Source organism: Neodiprion pinetum, chromosome 4, assembly GCF_021155775.2.
Source record: "Neodiprion pinetum isolate iyNeoPine1 chromosome 4, iyNeoPine1.2, whole genome shotgun sequence".
NCBI lineage: Eukaryota > Metazoa > Arthropoda > Insecta > Hymenoptera > Diprionidae > Neodiprion > Neodiprion pinetum.
In genome coordinates, this window is record NC_060235.2 from 18,345,598 (window position 1) to 18,365,391 (window position 19,794).

At 36.0% G+C, this 19,794-nt stretch overlaps 1 protein-coding gene across 4 annotated transcripts in view; it reads right to left on the reverse strand.

The window, feature by feature from the left end:
• sei (seizure) overlaps positions 1–19,794 on the reverse strand; it is an 80,737-nt gene that overhangs the window by 56,233 nt on the left and 4,710 nt on the right. For all 4 annotated transcript variants that reach the window (XM_046623329.2, XM_046623328.2, XM_069135531.1 and 1 more), the window contains exons 2-4: positions 12,738–12,968; positions 7,250–7,408; positions 5,172–5,325 (exon numbers count right to left, since the gene is read on the reverse strand). In XM_046623329.2, the coding sequence (XP_046479285.1) occupies positions 5,172–5,325; positions 7,250–7,408; positions 12,738–12,968 (544 nt within the window). The remainder of the gene's footprint in view (positions 1–5,171; positions 5,326–7,249; positions 7,409–12,737; positions 12,969–19,794) is intronic.

The window sequence follows — 19,794 nt, forward strand, 5'->3', positions numbered from 1 at the left end:
ATACACATGTGTAATTATACATTTATTTTTCACTTAAGTTTGCTGTTTTTTGTTTAATTATTAATTTCCCTCTTCATTCTTTTAGGCGTCGAAGCGTTTTTTTTTGCGGCCATTCCAATTCTTTATTTAAGCATTATTTAGTTGTAACGTGTGTAGTATAGTAGAATTATTACATCGACGAGAAGAATTTTCATCTTTGAATATTCAATCCCGATTTTCTTGCATACGCGGGGTATATATTATATTGTACGTGATTGGAAAAAAAAAAACAAAAAAAAAAAACGTCCCAGCAGGTTGACTAAAAGTTTTTGGTTGACTTAACCTACTTTTCAATGGATCGGTAAGCGAAAGAAAGTGAATGTTACAAATTAAGTGTTGTTACGGACACTTGAATGTTCAAATTCCAAAAATGTGCGTCATGTTCATCAATTATATGCGTATAGATATATGTCGGTGATACCTAAACCTAGTTCCAGAGCGATGAGCAAGGATTTTTGGTTTTTTGGAACATATCCAAGATCGGCCCCCGCGGGCAACGCGTGTTTAATCGCTGACATCGGACGACTTTTGCCGCAAGCTGCGGAAAGTTCAACCTTACGTTACGATACGTATCAGGTACCCATACTCGTATACAATACAATAATGCACCTATGTGAAACATAGTACGCGTCCGTCCATCCATCGATATATCGAACCGGTTACGCGAGCCTTGTGGTTTCTTGTAAAGTATTTTTTTCGCTCTTAGTCCTCTCCGTTCCGTCGCGTCTGCGTTTGTGTGTGGGCGCGTTTCTCGAATCGTTACTTTTCACGAAAAGCTTGCATTGACTCACTAACTTCTGCTCGTTTTTCTCCACACACGCCTATAATATGTACACAAATATACTTGTATATGAGGCATTCCGCGCCAGCTCAGTAAACGGTTGACCGTAACATTTTTTAATTTCACCAAGGATTTTGCCTGCGTCAGTACGATCCTTGAAAATGTTCCGAAAAAAAAAAATTGCAATTTTTTTAAACACTCGCCTTTGCCCCGTCATTCTTCAAGCTCGTCTCAGAAACACCCAAATTGATTTTTATGAAATAAGGGACAAAAACAAAAAATCGTTTGATTTCCGAAATGAAAAATTTTCACGCAAGATTCGAAGTGAGACATCTTTTTGTCTGTTTTGTTTTTTTTTTAACAATTTTTTCCTGTGTTTTTAATTGTACTTTCTATTTTCATACCTGTTAAATATTCAATATAATACACACCGCATCTCCGATTTGATTACTGATTTTTTTATTGCTCCTCTGGTTTTGAAACACACTTACGATTTTTTTTTTTTTTCAAAATTTCGTAACTAATTTTTAACAGGTATGAAAATAGAAAAAACGATTCACCAAAACAGAAAAAAAATGATGAAACAAACCCAGAGGTCACACTTTGAATCTTGCATGAAAATGTTTCATTTCGAAAACGAAACTTTATTTTTCATGTTTCACAAAAATTAATACGGGTGTTTTTGAGATGGGTTTAAAAAAAAATCACAGGGTAAAGATGAGTGATTAAAAGAGTGGAAATTTTTCAGGTGTCGTACTAACGCAGGAAAAATCCTTGGTGAAATTAAACAATGTCACGGTCAACCGTTTACCGAGTCGGCTTGGAACGCACCATATATATATATATGTACATTAGGATACATATACAATGTGTATATAATAGAGCCTGCTGCACGAACACAGCACGCGAATTATCCTATAATGTCGTACACTGTCGGTACTTACATGTAAGTATGTACATTATACTAACGTGTGCGTACATTTTTTTTTTTGTTTTTCAACCCGAGCAAACGTGTTTCGTTTCTTTTTTTTTTCGCTTTTTTTTCTATATTTTGCCACGTTTCTTTTCTTCCGTTGTAAATTTTTTTTTTTCCTTCTCTTTCTCTCGCTCGCTCTATTAACAATTGGCTCTTTCTCACAACTAGGTACCGACGTCGTCATGTTTGCAAAAACTATAGTAATAATAACGACTGTAATGCAGATCGTGTTGTTGGTGTTCGTTTTTTTTTTTTTTTTTTTTTTTTTTTTTATTCCTCGCTTTTTTCGCCTACTAATTCTCCAGTCAAAACACATCAACAGAAACGGAGCGTATATAAGGAGCTGTGCGGACAGATTTTTTTATTTTTTATTTCGACGTGCAACATATTATTGCTCGGTGTGTGGCATTTTGTGGGATTAATTTCGTAAATGCGACGGAAATGTGCAACCGGAAGTAGGAAGAAACGCGACAATGTACAATTTGATTCTTCTGTGCGGCCTATATGGTTGACGCTTGTGCTGCTAGACTAGTAAATAAGCATGAAAGGTAGCGCTTTTTAAGTATGAATCCGGAAACTTGATCCAAGGGTTATTTGATGTACGCCGAATCGAACTGTGATAATAATTTTATTTACATATTTATACATGTGATAATCTCCCCCGATACCATTAAAAAAAAAAGGGGTAAAAACCGTTTAATTCGGAACCTGATAACTTTATCAAAAAATATGTCAAACAAAAGTTGTTGGGGACAAAAAAAAGAAAAAAAACTATATTTCATGTTTATTTTCGTATCTTCAAGAATCAGGGAGAAATAAAAATGAAAAAAAAAAACCATTTTCAATGGAGGCCGAAAACCTCAAAGTTTCAAATAATTAAAAAAATATTAAATTCATACATATATCGGGTTTTTTGTTACACGTATACGGCTATAGTAAGAGATAATCTACAACGTTACAGAGAAATTTTTTATTTTTAAATATTTTATAACTTATCGAAGAATTACGACTGAATATTGACAAAATTACTGCTTGATGATCCCTGTTAGAAGAAGTATGCAGCGTTTTAGGGAGCACGGCGAAGACGAACATATTCGTAACGTTTGAGAAAACAGAGTAAAAAAGAGAAAAGACGCATTTCCGTGCAGCTTTTTTAAACACCTTGTGAAATAATCACTTCAATCAGTACCCGACTCCAATATTTTCAAGAAAATTTTCCCCGTTACCGAGGTTAGAATGCTTACGCGTCATCGTTGTCGACTACTGTGAGATTCGCGATTTTACGTTTCTCTGCGTTTTTGTCTTCTTCTCGACATTCCGCGCCGCGTTATTTTAAAAGTAAAATATTTTAGCACATCGGCGCGCGATGGTTGAAGAAAAAAAAAAAAATAAATAAAAATAAAAAGAAAAGACGAGAAAAGAAAACGGTACTTTAGTGAAATTGGATACATTTTGTTAAATTTTTTTTTTCTCTTTTTCCAATTTTCACTATCACTCCTTCACAATACACGCTCAACGCTTGAAAAACAGTCTCAACGAAAAAATCGCATCGATCCACGTATACGATTACCTCTCACCCCTACAACTATTTTCGACTTCCTTTATTACACAGGTGTGAATAATTCAAAAAATCACGTTCGTCGTATTATCAGGAATTAAGGAACGGGCGAGAAAGCCCCAAAGAACCCCTGTAAAAATCCCATAACATGCGATCGACCTACCCGAAGCCATTCTCAAGGCATTGCAACGATACGTCCGACGGTTTTGCGGGGGATGAAAAAATTTCTTACGTTAGGTTGAAAAAGGGTCCCTTGATAATGTTTTTCAAACTCTTTTTGTAACCTGTTTTATTTATCGACAGTTTCATTTGAACTCGGTTATATTATTACGTTATATAACATTAATTTTAATGACGGTGAATAATTTTTTTTTGGAATATAATTGTTATTGTTATTATCATGATTACTGCTTCCGGTGTCTTGTATTGCGACGATTGGAATTATTCCGAAAAGTTTTTACCGACCTTCGTTAGTGAAGTTTTTGTTCTCGTTGTTGTTGTTATATTTTCAATTTTAACGAAAAGGAAAATTAAAAACATAATAAACCGGTATTATTTGTATACCTACCTGGTTACATGTACATTCCTATACGGAAATCGGCATAACTTGAATGGCCTAGAATTTATAGCGTTGATATGTTGAAACATTTTGCGATCAACATTGATTCATCACCGGGTCGATTGATTGATTTATTGATTAGTTCGTTTATTCGTTCGTTGATTTATTCGTTTATTTACTCTCGCTAATTATACATGTGTATAGATGACTTTTTAAGAGAGAGTCGGAATGGGAATGAATTTACTGCAGCAGCAGCAGCAGCAGCAGCAGCTCGAACAGCTGCTTCTGCTTCTGAAGGCGCGGTATCGGATTCATAAAACCAATTCCTCAATGTCGCAAACATATTTTTTTCCATCCCCCATACAGGTATACACAGCAAAGATCGGATCGTATATCACTCGCAGCTGTATTCGATGCAGCTCGTGTCCACATACATTATATATACATATATATATATACACACATGTATGTATGTATAACTTGTATAATAATCTACCATATGTATGCCTCTGCATAGACTTGTTTACCCAGATTCCTCGTCTACATGGACATTAGGTATATAACATTATACCTTGTGCAATAAATTCGTGAATATAAATTGTACAAAACATGATGTTGCGTTATGTAACGCATCAAGTTGGTATTTGCCGCGTACACTTCTCTAATTGTAATATACATTGAAGGGAAGAAAAATAGGTAAGTTCGAAAAGAAAAAAAAACACTACTCTTTTTTTTTTTTTTTTTTCTTTTTGTTCGAGAAAAACGAAGAGAGAAAGAGAGAGAGAAAACAAAGTTTCTTCCATGTGTTCGGTTCCCTGATCGTTAAATGGATGGTAAAAATGTATTTTTGAACACCGATTTGTTCGGAGGATTTATTTCCTAGACACTCGTCACTGTTAGCTTGAATATCAGTCGGTGATAAGTGACGATTTTTTGGTCAGGGAAAGTCGGGGAAAAAATTCGTTGAATTTTCTCCGACTATCACTCAGTGACCATCACGAATTTTTCTACGTTTTAATGTAAATAATTTTCCCTTCAATCATAGTCTAAAAATCGCACATCCCTCCGCAGCGCGCAGTATACGTATATTCATGTAAATTTATGATCAAAAACGGGTGTAACGGTTCGATACTTGTTAAAAAAAAAAAAAAAAAAAAGAAAAGAAATTTGAAATTACGAATATAACAATAATACGAAGAATTCGCGCAGCAGGGAAAATTTAATAATCGTACGGTAACGAAAGCAGACAACTACTCACCAATTTTCCGAGGCCTCCTCGTCGAGGGCGTGAGAGTCGGCGAGTCTCCTCGGTTGAAGCGTGGCCGATGTTCTTTGGCGTCCGAGAACCCGGGGCGGTCCGACGACTCCGGTCCTCGATAATCCGGCCCGGAACGATGCTCGCGCCCTGTCGACTGCTCCCGTCACCCATCATTGCATTCGATTATTAGTACAACAAAAGTTAGTAGGTAGAACAGAAATCTATCTACAGCCCGGCCGCTTTTAGTTAGTCGGTTATTTTATTATGACGCGTATGCTGGAGTACCGAATACGCAAGGTTCGGAAAAGGGCCTTTTTTTTTTTTTTTTTTTTTTTTACATTTCGCTTTGTTATTTCCGCCGAGATTTTTGTAATTTTTAACACTCAAATATAGCTCGCGCGAAATAGCTGACTGGACTGAAAAAAATTTTTTCACTAATACCTCGAGCACGTTGAAATTTCGGAAAAGACTGTTTTCGGGAATTTCGAAATTTAGACATCATTAAATTCTTCGTTGGCCATGCTTTGTTTGACGGAGCAAAAGTTTTTACCATACCTGAGATGCGTGTGGTTTTTTTTTTTTTTTTAGTAGCTGCGCGAGATTTGTTTTTCAGTCGAAATATTTTTGAAAACCAATAAACGTCGCGTTGTAAGGATTTTCCTGAGGTCTTGAAAGAAAAAAAAAAAAAAAATTTAACAATAATAATTTGATGAGGCGGTATTTACTATCGGCTCAGATTTCTCCGGGTTCGCGTGAACTCTTGTTCGTTGTAAAGCAAGAAGAGAAACAGAGAGCAGTGAAATATTTTAATATTTGAAAGCTGAAAAAATTAGTTCTTAAGAATTTCAACATAGATTTTTTTTCCGGTACTAAAAAAATCGCACGCGTCTCAGGTTTTACGAAAACTTTTGTTTCGTCGTACTAAACATAGTCGCCGAAGGATTTAAAGATATATCAATTTCAAAATTACCGAAAAAAGCCTTTTCCGAAATGTCAATGTCGTCGAGACTGCGGTAAAAAATTTTTGTCAACCCAGGCCTTTGGCGTGAACTAGTTTTTACTGAAAAAGATCAAGAATCTTAGAGAAGAGTGAATTCTAAAAAAAAGGCCCTGTTCTGAATCACCCTAAGGTATATATTTTGTTGCTTTATCCATGTCTTTACGGTTTTTTTTTTAATCGGTTTTTGCAACGATTCTTGATTAGCAAAAACGTGTTTTTTCTTCTCGTTTTTTTCTGTACAAATATACATACGTACATATGTAAGTATACAGAGTGATTATTTAACAGCCGAACTGTCCGTCGTCTGCTACGATGTCATGCGCATGCGCTGAAAATCCGAGAGCAGTTGTTTGCCGGGGCGGCCAAACGTCGTGAACGTAACCTCAAAGATTTTGACAGTTGTCGCTAGTAGTTGTGCTCAACATCGACGGCTGTTAAAATTTTTGAGGTTACGTACATCGCGGTGAAATGTCATCTGAGTTAATGACGGTTGGTCACCCTGGGAAACTCCTACTCTCCAATTTTAGAGCATGCGCATTAAAATGCAGTAGACGACGAATCATGCAGTCGTTAGAAATTCATTCCGTATACAAATCACCGTTATTGAAATAATAATCTACGTTATGTCAAAAAAAAAAAAAAAGTGGTGTTTTTTTCTTTCAATTATCCTTTTCCTTCTTTTCCTGCTCTTTGGCGGGTAATATTATTAACGAACGTTAAATGTAAACAATGTGTGAAAATGTACGAAACAAAATTGCAAAATTCACGCGCAAATCATTGATTTGAAATTGGCAATAAGTGAAAGTAAAACGAATCGGTGAAGAAAAAAAAAAAAAAAAACGAAACATTTTTATTTCCGATTATCTTCAGGCTCGATTTCAGATTATTATTTATAAACAATTAGCGGGAGAAAAATGAAAAGACAAATAGATCTTTTTTGCTACAGGTATAACAATATACAAGTTGTACGTTGAAGAGAAGAATATAAATAGGTATATAAGGGAAAAGATTAATGAGAGGAAAAAACGATGATGATGATGATGATGATAATAATAATAATAATAACAAGGGGACTCACATCGAGTAACGAGGCGATTGTTGGCGTGACTTGGCAGCGGAATGGCGGGTGGTTGAGACGGCTGAGCTGAGAGGTCCTCGAAGTTTATTATTTGCAGACAGATATCGTCTACCTCGCTCCTTATCAAGGCAATCACCTCGCTGCAGAGGAACTTTGTTCCTGTTGAATTTTCGTCAAATTAATAACGTAACGCACCTTTATTAAGTAATCGACGATAATTATAAATTGCACGAAAATATTGCTTCATCACTGGCAGAATTGAAATCGTAGGCGTGAGTTAAAAAAAAAAAAAAAAAAAAAAAAAAGGAATCTAGAAGTGTAAAAAATAACGACAACGTTATGGTAATAATAATAATAATAATAATAACAATAATAATAATGAAAAAATCAATGTTTATATTTATAGTAATAGTACAGATTGAATTTTGAAAAATGAAAATTTCAGTTTCAAATTGAAAAAATGAAGAATGATAAAAAAAAAAAAAAACTTTGCTCTTTGAATCCCGACGAAAAGACAACTTTCGCGAAATGTTTGAGAGTTGCAAACAAAAAAAAAAAAAAATTTCGTTTCGAGTCGTTTTTGCTGTCACTTTCAATTCGAATACGATGTATGCGTACATACATATGTGTAGGCGATCGTATTATTTTCAAGTTGCATTTTTCTTTCCCTTTTTCTCATTTATCTTTTCGACAGCACTCGACCTCGACCTCCGACTAAATGCGAGCGGCGAAACCTCGGAGAAAAAGGAGGAAAGAAAAAGGAAGGGTCGAATCGCTTAGAAATAAGCCGCGGCGATAAAGCTCGTGCAGCAGCTGCAAAAGTTCCGATATCAAGATTCCGATACGCGATTATGATAGCCAACTCGGGTCGGTATACAGTTATATTTTTCACCGTGCCCTTACACAGCGTGTTGTAATATCGCCTTCGGACGTTGTTTTTATTGCTGTTTTTTTTTTTTTATTTTTATTTTATTTTATTTTCTTCCCTCGGCCCGACTAGACTCTATAATTATTCTGCAATACTCAATCTTTGTACTTTGTTCTTTATTCATCGCTATATACTTGACGATAGTTCAGCTCGAAATTGTTGAAACTAACTTTTTGGCGTGCTTATTCGAAGGTTGAATGTCATTTTTTTTTTCTTTTCTTTTTCCTTGCCTTGTACCCGCTTATAATTACAGCTGTAGTTTACTTTGTCAAATGTTTCTGCGACCTTTATTACCGTAATATCAAGGTATTCACTCTTCTTTATTTTTTCCCCTATTTTCTTTATAAAATCGAAATTGCAGACAAAAACTTGGCAGTTACATATTTGTTGTATAAATTGTATCGTACAACTGTGTGTAATCAATTCTCCGAGATGGTTTTATTTTTCACAGAGAGAGGGAGAGAGAGAGAGAAGAACGAGAAAAAGAAAAAAATCAATTGAGAATTGTTGATTATACATATACTTACGTATTTGGTCAAGCTTTACCGGCCCGATTATCACAGGTCGGCAAAAAATATTATTTTCGTCGAGTTTCTATTGAGATAAATCAATTTCGATTCTCTACATTGAATAATAACCAACTCCTTTATTTATTACGTATAAACTTTGTTTTTGTCTTTTTTACGTTGATAAATAAGGCTTGAAGTTTTTACTTCATAGCTAATATGGGTGCCTATTCAGAAGAAAAAGGAAAAACTTTTTCACCAAGATGTGATGGACTTTATCGTTGTTAACGTTATCAGGGGCGGTATAACGAGATCATGATGAGAGATTACGTTTGGAGTTTGATACGAGAAAGTCCGTAAGAAAATGGACGAAGTACAAAAAATATTCATTTTTAAACTTTGCTCATCAATTCTTTTACATTTGTAGTTTATTATCAATTATTATTATTGAACAAAAGTGATTTAAATGCAAAACTGAAGGTTGACCAATTGTTATTGACAATAAATGGTTGAGAAAGTAGGTCAATTTTCTTAAAATTTGAAATATCGTTCTGGTTTTTACAAAAACAAACTTTACCTAATAAAATTATTTTTCCACTTATTATTTACGCGGAAGAAATCAAAATTTGACATCTGTAATCCAGACTCAAAATTCGTGTTGATCGGTGTTATTATTGTTAGTCAAGTTTTTCACCAGAGTGCAGATCACGTGATATCAATTATCTCATACATCCAATTAGGTTTTTTCGGAATTTGGAGTTACTTACTACACGTCATGAACACGAGGGTGTTTGAAAGAAAAAAAAAAAAAGAATTTTTCAATTTCCAAAGTGGCACCCCCTACAAAGTTTGTTCAGGTTCAAAGATAGATTTTGGAAAAAGATGAGCGTCCTGCGTTAAGTGGAAGACCGTCCTCATCTGATTTTACACTTTTTTTTTTAAACGCTTTTTTGAATTTATAAAGAAACATGTAGCACTTGAATTATTATTTCTTTCCTTAAATTTATATTCAACTCAAAGATCCGTAGCATATTAAATTACAACTATTTTATGAGATTTAATAAATGGTGAAAAAATCGTCAAATGCATTTCTCAAGCATCAACTGGAGACTTATTATTAAAGTTACAAGCGTGAGTCCTATTTACGACGTTAATTGATATTCTGATCGACGTAAGTAGTAGAAAAAAGTAGTAGTCATTCGCGGTACTTCATAAATTGTAAAAAATTTACAAAAGTAAAAAATCACGATCTTCCACATAACCTAGAACGCTCATCTTTTAACAGAATTTTTCGTTCAACCGAAACAAGCTTTTCATTGGTTGCCACGTTGGAAAACAGCGTATAATTTTTTTCTGAAACACCCTATTGAACATAAAACTTTTCACTGTGACAAATTGGTCATTGAATTGATGAAAAATGTTGGAAAAAAAAAATGAAGAAGAAGAAGAACAGAAGAACAGAGGATGAATGATGAAAATTTGGATAGAACAACGATTCACAGCTGTGTGTTTTTTTATTTTTTTATTTTTCTTATCTCTTGAGGATAAGAATAAGAATAAGAAGAGTATAATAGGAGAGAAAAACCGACCAGCCTGCACGACTCAATTCGCCTCTAGTTTGTCCGTTCGATCGACCCGGTCCAACTATAAGTAAAGTGTCATAGTATGCAGAGTAGTGAAGGCGCCGTTTCTCTCTCCTCTCCTTTCCTCTCCTCTCCTCTCCTCTCCTCTCCTCTCTGCACATCACTGGGGGCATTGTTCGTCGATGACGTAGCGAATGCCGCAGCGCAAGGGTGAAGGGGGGAGGGGCGTAGAGGGGGGGGGGGGGGCGACGTTTCGTTGTGACGTCACAACTTCGCGACACTGACTGAGTTTGCGCGAATCTTTGATAGATGAGGGAAAAAAAAAATCTTTAAAAAATTGCTATTTGTCATATTCATTAACTTGCAATCTTGACCCGGTATGATTTTTTTAACGAAAAGAGAGGAAAAAAAAAAAGAAAAAACAAAATGGAAGAGAGAAACTTGAAAAAGAAAAAAAAATGAGGAGTTACAGGTATCGTTTTTTACTTCATATCGCATTTGAATTGTTAGTAATAATCTGGCAAATTCGTTTAGATTTCTAACGTGTTTGGAAAATTGTTGTTCGCAATAATTCACCGAAGAATAAACTCGCTTCTTCAACAGTCGATTCGAATCTATTCCTACATTTGTTGATCTAACGGTGAATCTAAAATTCAACGATACCCATCCGACAGAAAAGAAAAAGTATCTGATTGTGATTGAAAATGTACCCGTAAAGAGAATTATGGTATTCGAAATGAAAAATGATCGTAATTATGCAGAGTGTTAAGTTTTCGCTGTTAAAAAAAAGTGAGTTGAAATTAATGCGTATATTTTCGATGAAAATAAATTAACGAAAGAAGACCACTAAATACAAATTAAAAATCTAATAATTTGCTCGTAAATAATTTACACAAACACACCTGCGGAATTAATTAATTGCAATATTTATAGAGTTAATATCATTCGCCTGCCGACAAATGAACTGCATTTGGTAACATATTTTTTATTATCTTTGTATTTTTTATTTGCGTGGTATCCGATATTATTACCGAAACTGAAAGAAAAATACCGTTCCGCGCAATCGTATAATGACGGTTAATTTTGGCGCATCGCGGGTTCGGGTACTGCGAATTATAACTACGTACCTGGGTACCGTCGTTGCCCAGATATATAGTATATTATTAGACCGACAATCAGGATAGGAACGCGGAGGCGACGCGTATACGCGACTTAATCCGGACGTTGCAGAACTCGCAAAAAGATCCGAGCTCTTTGCCGAATGCATACCTGCCGATGCAGTGACGCGACGCATTGCGTAATTCTTACGAAATTACATATGCAACTAAATCGCGCCGTTCCGGGCTACGCATTTTTTTTTTTTTGTGTTTCTCGTCTCGGCTGAAACTTTTGAATCCCATTTTATCCATAGTTTTCTGTTGCCACGAATAATCTTTGCTGTTTTATAAATTTCATTTTATCGACTAGGTATGTAATTTTTGTAAGTCAAAGCTCTTTGTTCGACGAATTTAAAAAAATCATGTCTGTTATTTGAATTCACCATTTTCAATTTTGATTATGAGACTTCAAATTCGTGATAAGTAACCCAAAAAACCCCTGTGCTCAGTTTTTTGTACAAATTTATTCAATTTTTCAATCTTTCGCCCTCTAGATTGCATCCGCCATCTTGAATTTTCAAAATCTGGTACGATATTTGTAATCAAATTTGAACTTTGTCCGTACCGTTTATGATAATGAGACTTCAAATTCGTGATAAGTAACCCAAAAAACCCCTGTGCTCAGTTTTTTGTACAAATTTATTCAATTTTCTCAAACTTTTACCCTCTTTATTAGATCCGCCATCTTGAATTTTTGAAATCTGGTACGATATTTGTACTCAAATTTGAACTTTGTCCGTACCGTTTATGATAATGAGACTTCAAATTCGTGATAAGTAACCCAAAAAACTCCTGTGTCCAGATTTTTGTCCAAATTTAATCAATTTTTCAATCTTTCGCCCTCTACATTGGATCCGCCATCTTGAATTTTCAAAATCTGGTACGATATTTGTAATCAAATTTGAACTTTGTCCGTACCGTTTATGATAATGAGACTTCAAATTCGTGATAAGTAACCCAAAAAACCCCTGTGCTCAGTTTTTTGTACAAATTTAATCAATTTTCTCAAACTTTTACCCTCTTTATTAGATCCGCCATCTTGAATTTTTAAAATCCGGTACGAGATTTGTACTCGCCAACCCCAAAATCCCATTCGTACAGTATCGCGTCTAAATTCAATGAAATTTGAATTTAGCCTCCCTTACTGTATCCGCCATCTTGAATCTTCTAACTCCGATATCAGATTTCGCAATCAGCGATCCAAAAAACCCCAGGCGAACCATATTGTCGTAAAACCTGACCCAAAGGGTTAACCTTCTCGACGCAGGTCGACCAACGCTCCGGCAAAAAAATGAAAAAAATTTAGGCTCTGACCATCTTTCTTGTAGTAGAGTATTTCGAAGTGTTTCTCGACGCCGGCAGCCAGGGCGTCTCGGAGGGCGGCGACCGCGTGCGGTGACGTCATAGGTCCGTGGAGAAACTCGCATACCGCCAGCCTCTGCATCACCTCCGCACGGGAGAATCCCGTCAGGCGGCAAAAACCGTCCGAACAGTATATTATGTGGCATAATCCTTGGTGAGCGTTCGCCACGAGGAAACTGCGATCTGGAATCAGCGGGAAATCCTCGTCATTTTTTTTATATGTAACTTACTTTTTTCACTGCACTTTTACCTTCAAAGCTTTTCGAGTTTTTCATACCGGCATTCTTTGCAAAATTTATAGATAAATCACTAATAGGTTGTATCGGAATTAATTGTATTATTAGCGCGTGTTGTAAGGAAACAAAATAAATAAATAAAGATAATGAAGGAATAAAAAAGTATCGCACAAATGCGATACGTACGAGAAGAAAAAAACGTATTCGCCTTTGTGTAATCAAAGAATAACTATAAAGGACCCCGTAGAATCCTTATGGGAATTGACTGAAATTTTATTATGTTGTAATACATCAAAAATCGAAAATCAGTATCTTCCGAGATTCCGAGATTTTGATATCTCTGGATTACGCGATTTTTACGAATTGCAAAGCTTCGAGGGAACTTGAAATCTAACGAAATACTCAACTAACTCCATGATCGATTCCCAAAGATAGCAAGAAAGTTGTGATTAATTCCATCAATGCATTGATTCCATCCGCGAACGCGCTGTTTTATTGGAAGGAGGTGCAACGTCAGATTTTTATTTTTGTCAACTTAAATTTTAACGAAAGTTGGAAATAATATTAATAATATAACGTCGGGAATTTATAAATATTTAATAAGTTCGTTTTTCTCATTACATGTAATTTTTCGTTTGTCAAAAATGTGTTCTTTTATTCATTTTCTAAAAAAATTTGTGCCATGGATGATTTCGTTTGTTCGTATCTTTGTCTTAGAAACTATGTTCAAAAAGAATCATTTTCAAGCAAAGAAATATTTTTTTTTTTTTCATCCGATATCGTCTATAGTAGGCAAATTTTCAACTTTTTCGAATTCTGAGATGAAATATTGTTCATTAAAGATCAGCAATAAATTTGAAATTGTAACCAGTAAATCCTTATTGCCAGACGCACAGAAAAGCAAAATTTTCTATTTAAAACTTTTTATTTGTTTTCCAGGTGTAAATATTGCATTAGGAAAATGGGGTCTCCGACGACCCCACACGCGTATTGGCGCAATGAAAGCTGACGTGTCTAATGAAGGGTTGATATCCAAGCCGCATTTTTGCTGTTCGATCACTTCCGGAAAAGTTCTAAACACCAGAGAGGTAATTGAAAGTGGAAAAAAAAATCAATCATTCGTTTTTTGTTTTTGTCATTTTTTCATGTTACGTTCACCTCTACATTAAGATTCGCCGTTCAACTGAAGAAATCAAAAACTGTGAATAATTTCGAAAACTGTTCTCTTGTACATTATATTATATACGAGTTGGCGAATTGTCTGATGATTGTTTAAGAAAACAAAAACAAAACAAAAAAAAAACGAATTGCAGCGAGCATAGAAACCGGAGCTCGGTAAAAAAAATTCTAAAAGGTGACACATGAGGTTTGAATTTTTCAAACAGTCTAACCGAAATACCTCGAAAGCTATAAAATTTGGGAAGCTGTTCTTGGTTTCATTTTCTAGATGATCATAAGTTTTTTAACAAACGTCTTGACTACTGCGTAACGTAACTTCTATCAGCTCAGAACAAGGCTGAGATAAAAATCTGCAAGGTGAATAAGGATCTTAATTCATTTGTTAAGTGCACTCAACTTTAAACTTCTTCCTACCGAATATATAAGATGAACATTCAGGTGTAAAGTAGTCTAAGCCTTTCTTACAAAAAATTTGATCATCTAAAATATGAAATCAAAAACAACTTCCCAAGTAGTACAGTTTTCGAGATATTCCGGTCAGAGTGTTTGAAAAATTAAAACCGGACGATGCACCTTTTAGAATTTCACTACCGAGTTCCGGTTTCGTTCGAGACTTTTTACAGGGCACGTGAGAAGTAAAAAAAAAAAGTAAAAAATGAAAAAAAAAAAAAAAACAACAATCATCGCCCATCTAGTTATACGTTGTATACTACACACGCGCTGCGATCTGGAAATAGAAGAAGAAAAAAAGAAAAGTACAAATTCCCTACTAAACAGGGTCGTTTAGGTTAGGGTCAGGGGGAAAGGGAGAGGAAGGTAGGGTGCCGGCCTTGTCGCAGTTGTCATCTGTCGTGTGCGCGGGACGACAGTCCCTCTGCTGCTAATTTTATCGAGGCTATATATAAACAAGCGCGAACCCGACCAACCAGCCGGCTTTCTGGCCCGTGACCTCCTTATTATCCCCAACGTTGCCCCAGCCCCGAACCCCCACCCCTCCAACCCCGGCAATTAATTTTCCATGTCGCGATCCGCGGCCCCGCCGGGGAGTTTGATTTTTCTCACGCAGTGTATCAATATTAGTCGTATGTCACGTCCGTACTTGTGTTCGTTGTATGAACGCGTACGTGTGTGTGCACCGCGTGTGCATATGTTGGTAACACAGGTCTCTACGCTATAATTGTCACTCGTGTATACGTAGTTCGTGGAATCCAATGCTCGTCGTCGTTATTCTTATTATTGTTATTGTTAATGGTTAAGGAATTTATCTAAAAAAGAATTTCCCTTCCGCGTGGTTTTTCCCGTTTCTTTGTTTCTTTCTTCGTTTCTTCGTTCACGACGATCGGATGTTTTCTTACTTAACACGTTCGAGAATAAGGAATTTCTTTTCGAAATATGTTGGAAGAGAAGAAAAAAAAAAAAAAAAACAACAACAACAGCACCTCCAAGTATTAAAACTCAACGATTGATTCACCTACGCGGAAGAATCTCGTCTCAAGTTTGACCGATGTTGCCGTCAAGTGCGCATAATTTGAAGAAAAGGAGAAAAAAAAATAGGCAGATGAAGTAAACGACCAAGACTGAAATTATGAATCAAATATCGTATAGGTTTATACCTATATAATGTGGAAACAAGAAATAAACAATTAAATCAAAGGATTAGAATAAAGTATAAGCAATACATGATAATTTTTTAAAACGGGACATAGTCGGTATTTATTTGCATATGTGTGCATGTACGTATGTACAATACGGTGAAGAAGGAGGATTTTCGGCATAAGTCACGTAGTTGAGCATTTTTGGAAAATCACGTGTACATCTATACATATTAGGGTGGTCCTTGAAAAGGTCATTTTTTAATTTCGACTGTCCACCCCTCCAAATTGTCTCCAAATAAATGAAAAATAATTTCCTAACTTTTTCAGATTTTTACCTCAACTCTTGCAATAAAATATATACCGATTGTGAGAATGTGTTCGAAACACGTGTATTTTTAATGGGGTAGTCCATCCTGTTGGCGGGAGGGGTTAGGGTTGAGACAAAAATCTGAAAAAATTAGGAAATTACTTTTTAATTATCTTAAACCGATTTGGGGGTGGGGGGGTTGAGCAGTCGAAATTCAAAAATAACCTTTTTAAGAACCACCCTGATACTTGTATGTACATCTAAGGCCGCAGGGATTCTGAGACGGCTAATTTTTTCGACGAGTCGGTTACGTTGGCAATGCAGAATCAGCCTGCAGCTTATTTTTCCTGAAAATAAGCTGTCGCTTGTTCGTATTTTTGGCTTAGATTCGACGGTTATAGGTTATGTTATGTTTACAAAGATTGCGCCTGTTTCGAGATCGGCCGGCGGTGGCGCTGCGGACTGATTTTTCATTGCCAACGTAACGGACTCGTCGGTAAAATTAGCCTTCACAAAATCACTATGGCCAAGTATACTTACAGTAATATTCATTAATGCCCAGTAATCGTTCCAGTGTTATTACAGTTCAGTGTTCTCTCACATTGACCGATTGAATAAAACTCGCATTTCGTTTCGAACCGAAAAAAAAGTTAGCCGGAAGCAAAAGGCATTAATGAATATTGCTTTACGTAGCCCAAGTTTTTACTTCATTCATCCTTTTCTTGCCCTAACGTTAATTCGGCGCATCTTCGGTAGGATAACAGATGTGATCTTGAATGTGTATACGTACAATAGGTATACATGTATACGTCTAAGGTATCGTAGATAAAACCTTGCCGGAATTATTCCGATAATCCAATTTGTACCAACATTTGTGCACCTGCTCTGCCAGATGTACAACACAATAAATAAAAAGGACGAAAAATGTGGAACTTTCTTTTCGGTGACGTTCTTTTTTTTCTCTTCCTTTTTCTGCCATATTCGCATTAATTTAATTCAAATAACTATGATCGATATTGCGAGTAATGTTTTTTTCCTCTCCCTTTAATATTCATTTTATCATTCGATTGTTTCTTTTTTTCTCTCGGTACGATCAAATTTATGCCGCGAATGGCTTCTGCCTTTTCTCTTTTTTTTACCCAATCTCTCTCTCTCTCTCTCCCACTCTATTTAGCCATCTGGCTGAATTCAGCCTTGGCTTAATAAACTTTCTTTATCAATCAATCAATCTCTATTTATTTATCTATCCGATCATCTCTCTTTGCACTTTACAACACACGTGCATTTTGTGTTTGCAATTTAATCGGAAGTGTTTCTTTTTTTTTTCACCCAAAGCGCGCGTGATCCGCGATTGCGTGCAGAGCGAGTTGAAGGAAAAAAGGGGGAGGAATTAATACAACCGTTATGGAATATAATAATGATTAAATAAAAGTGAAGTATTTTTGAAAATTAATGAAATTAATGATTATTTGCTGTACGTATATAATCATATATTTTAGAATGGTTCTCAAAAAGGTCATTTTTAAATTTCGACCGGCGCGCCCTCCTAATCCAAATGGTGGATCTAATATGGCAATATCATGTGACTTTTGGGGTTTTGGGCGACTATATTGGATCCACCATTTTAAATTTTAAATTTAGAGATCAGATTCCTAATCAGCGACCCAAGAAACCTCTCTATACCAAATTTCATCTAAATCCGTTCGGTAAATTTGATGTGGAAATCGGCCCGCTTTGGTGGACGGGTTAGAGATGAGATAAAAATCTAAAAACGTTAGAGAAATAATTTTTGAATTATTTAGAACCGATTTGAGGACCGTGCCGGTCGAAATTCAAAAATGACTTTTTTAAGGACCACCTTAATATACCGGGACGATCTCTTGAAACTTGAAAATCAAACGCGCATGCGCGAGTTTTATCGGCTCTTCGTTGCAGGCTGGCCATCCCGAGTTTCAGCTGTCAAACTCTGTTTCTGGCGGCGATGTAGTTGATACGAATTTTCGAGGTTAGAATCTCAAATAATCGAGGCAGCGACTCGGAAGGGTTTGGGAAGCATTTGTTGTTGGGTCGGAAAGTTGATTCTTCAAAGAACGGTCGGAATTTAACGCTTATGCTCTTTGAAAATTAAAACGTACACATTTTGCGTACGTTGGCTCGCCCGCATCGCAGACAAGAATATCGCTGCGGGAAGATTTCGCCGACCAATGAGATTGAATTATTTGACGCATGCGCGGTTGATTTTCAAGTTGTCCGGTATAATATACAATAAGTAGGTAGGTATACATATACATGCGTGCCAATATTACGATCTCAAAAATTTACAAGCAAGTCCGGTGCATACGTTATAAATACCTACATAGCTCAAATCACATGTATAGGAAGTTGTATATTCGTTTACAGCGATGCAGCGGTTCTGCAGCGGTTTTGCGGGTTGCTCGATAATGCGCATACACAGGTATATACCATACACCTTTACATACATATATATATATATATATATAATCTGAAGTCTAACACGTTCCGTTGCATCGTATCTGTGTACACGGTACATACGTACGTGTATACTGCACCACGGGTTACAATAACGTCGAAGATTTAGGACGTGCATAATGCAACTCATCTATGTAAGTATGTATCATCTATATATATACATGTATAGGCATACGTTGTACATGTAGCTACATTGTACATACAGCTCACGGTATAAATAGATAAGACACATACGTATGCGAGCATTATTATCGATACAAGGAGCCGCATTATATGTATAATACAGCATACGAGAGACGCGTCGCGGATTAGAAGCCTGCAATCTTTGACGCGTGCAGATCGTTATGACAGCGAATTATGGCTGTACGTGTATACCTGTGTGTAATATCTTTCATACATAAGTCATGTATTATACACGTACGTACATTACACCCGCGTTTGAAAAATTCTGCAGTGCTACTCGAGGGGCTGCTCACTTAGGAAATCATTGAACCATTTTACAAAAAATCAGATTGGCAATCGCTAGGAATCGCGAGTCGCACGGTTCCTCATTTTCTCATGATTTTTCCAAATATACAGGAAATCGCCAATCCCCTCTCCATGCAAACAAGCCTTTGTTCAACGTTTATCGTGAATTTTTTATAAATACGAATAAAATAATATTTTATATTTATGAATTTCTCATTTCCAATCCAGAAATCGGTGATTCTTGAAATGTAGGAATCATTCGTAATGTTAGAAGTCAGGAAAAATCACATGAAACCGCGAGTAATCTCATCGATTCAGGCGTTACGAAAATCGCAATCGAAATCACAAGAAATCGATTCCTTTCGAAAATCGATGAACCACGGAATAAGCGAGTCAGCAGCCCCTCGGTGCTACTGCGAATGATCGTTCGTTTTTTACACATAAGGGGGCCATCCATAAATTACGTCACACGAATTTTAGAACTCTCAAATCCCTCCCCCGTCCTTGTCACAGGTCGTCACATTTTTAGAACCCCCTCCCCTCTGATGTGACGTCACAAAATTTTTCAAACTCACGCATGTATTTAAAAATAATCAAAAGAAAACAGTTATTTTAATTTTTTTCTCATTTTTATTGAATAATCCTTGTATATCAATTTCGTGTTTTAGTATTTTAAATTTTAACATGTGACGTCACAAAGCTTTTGACCTCCCCTGACCCTTGTCATGTTATAC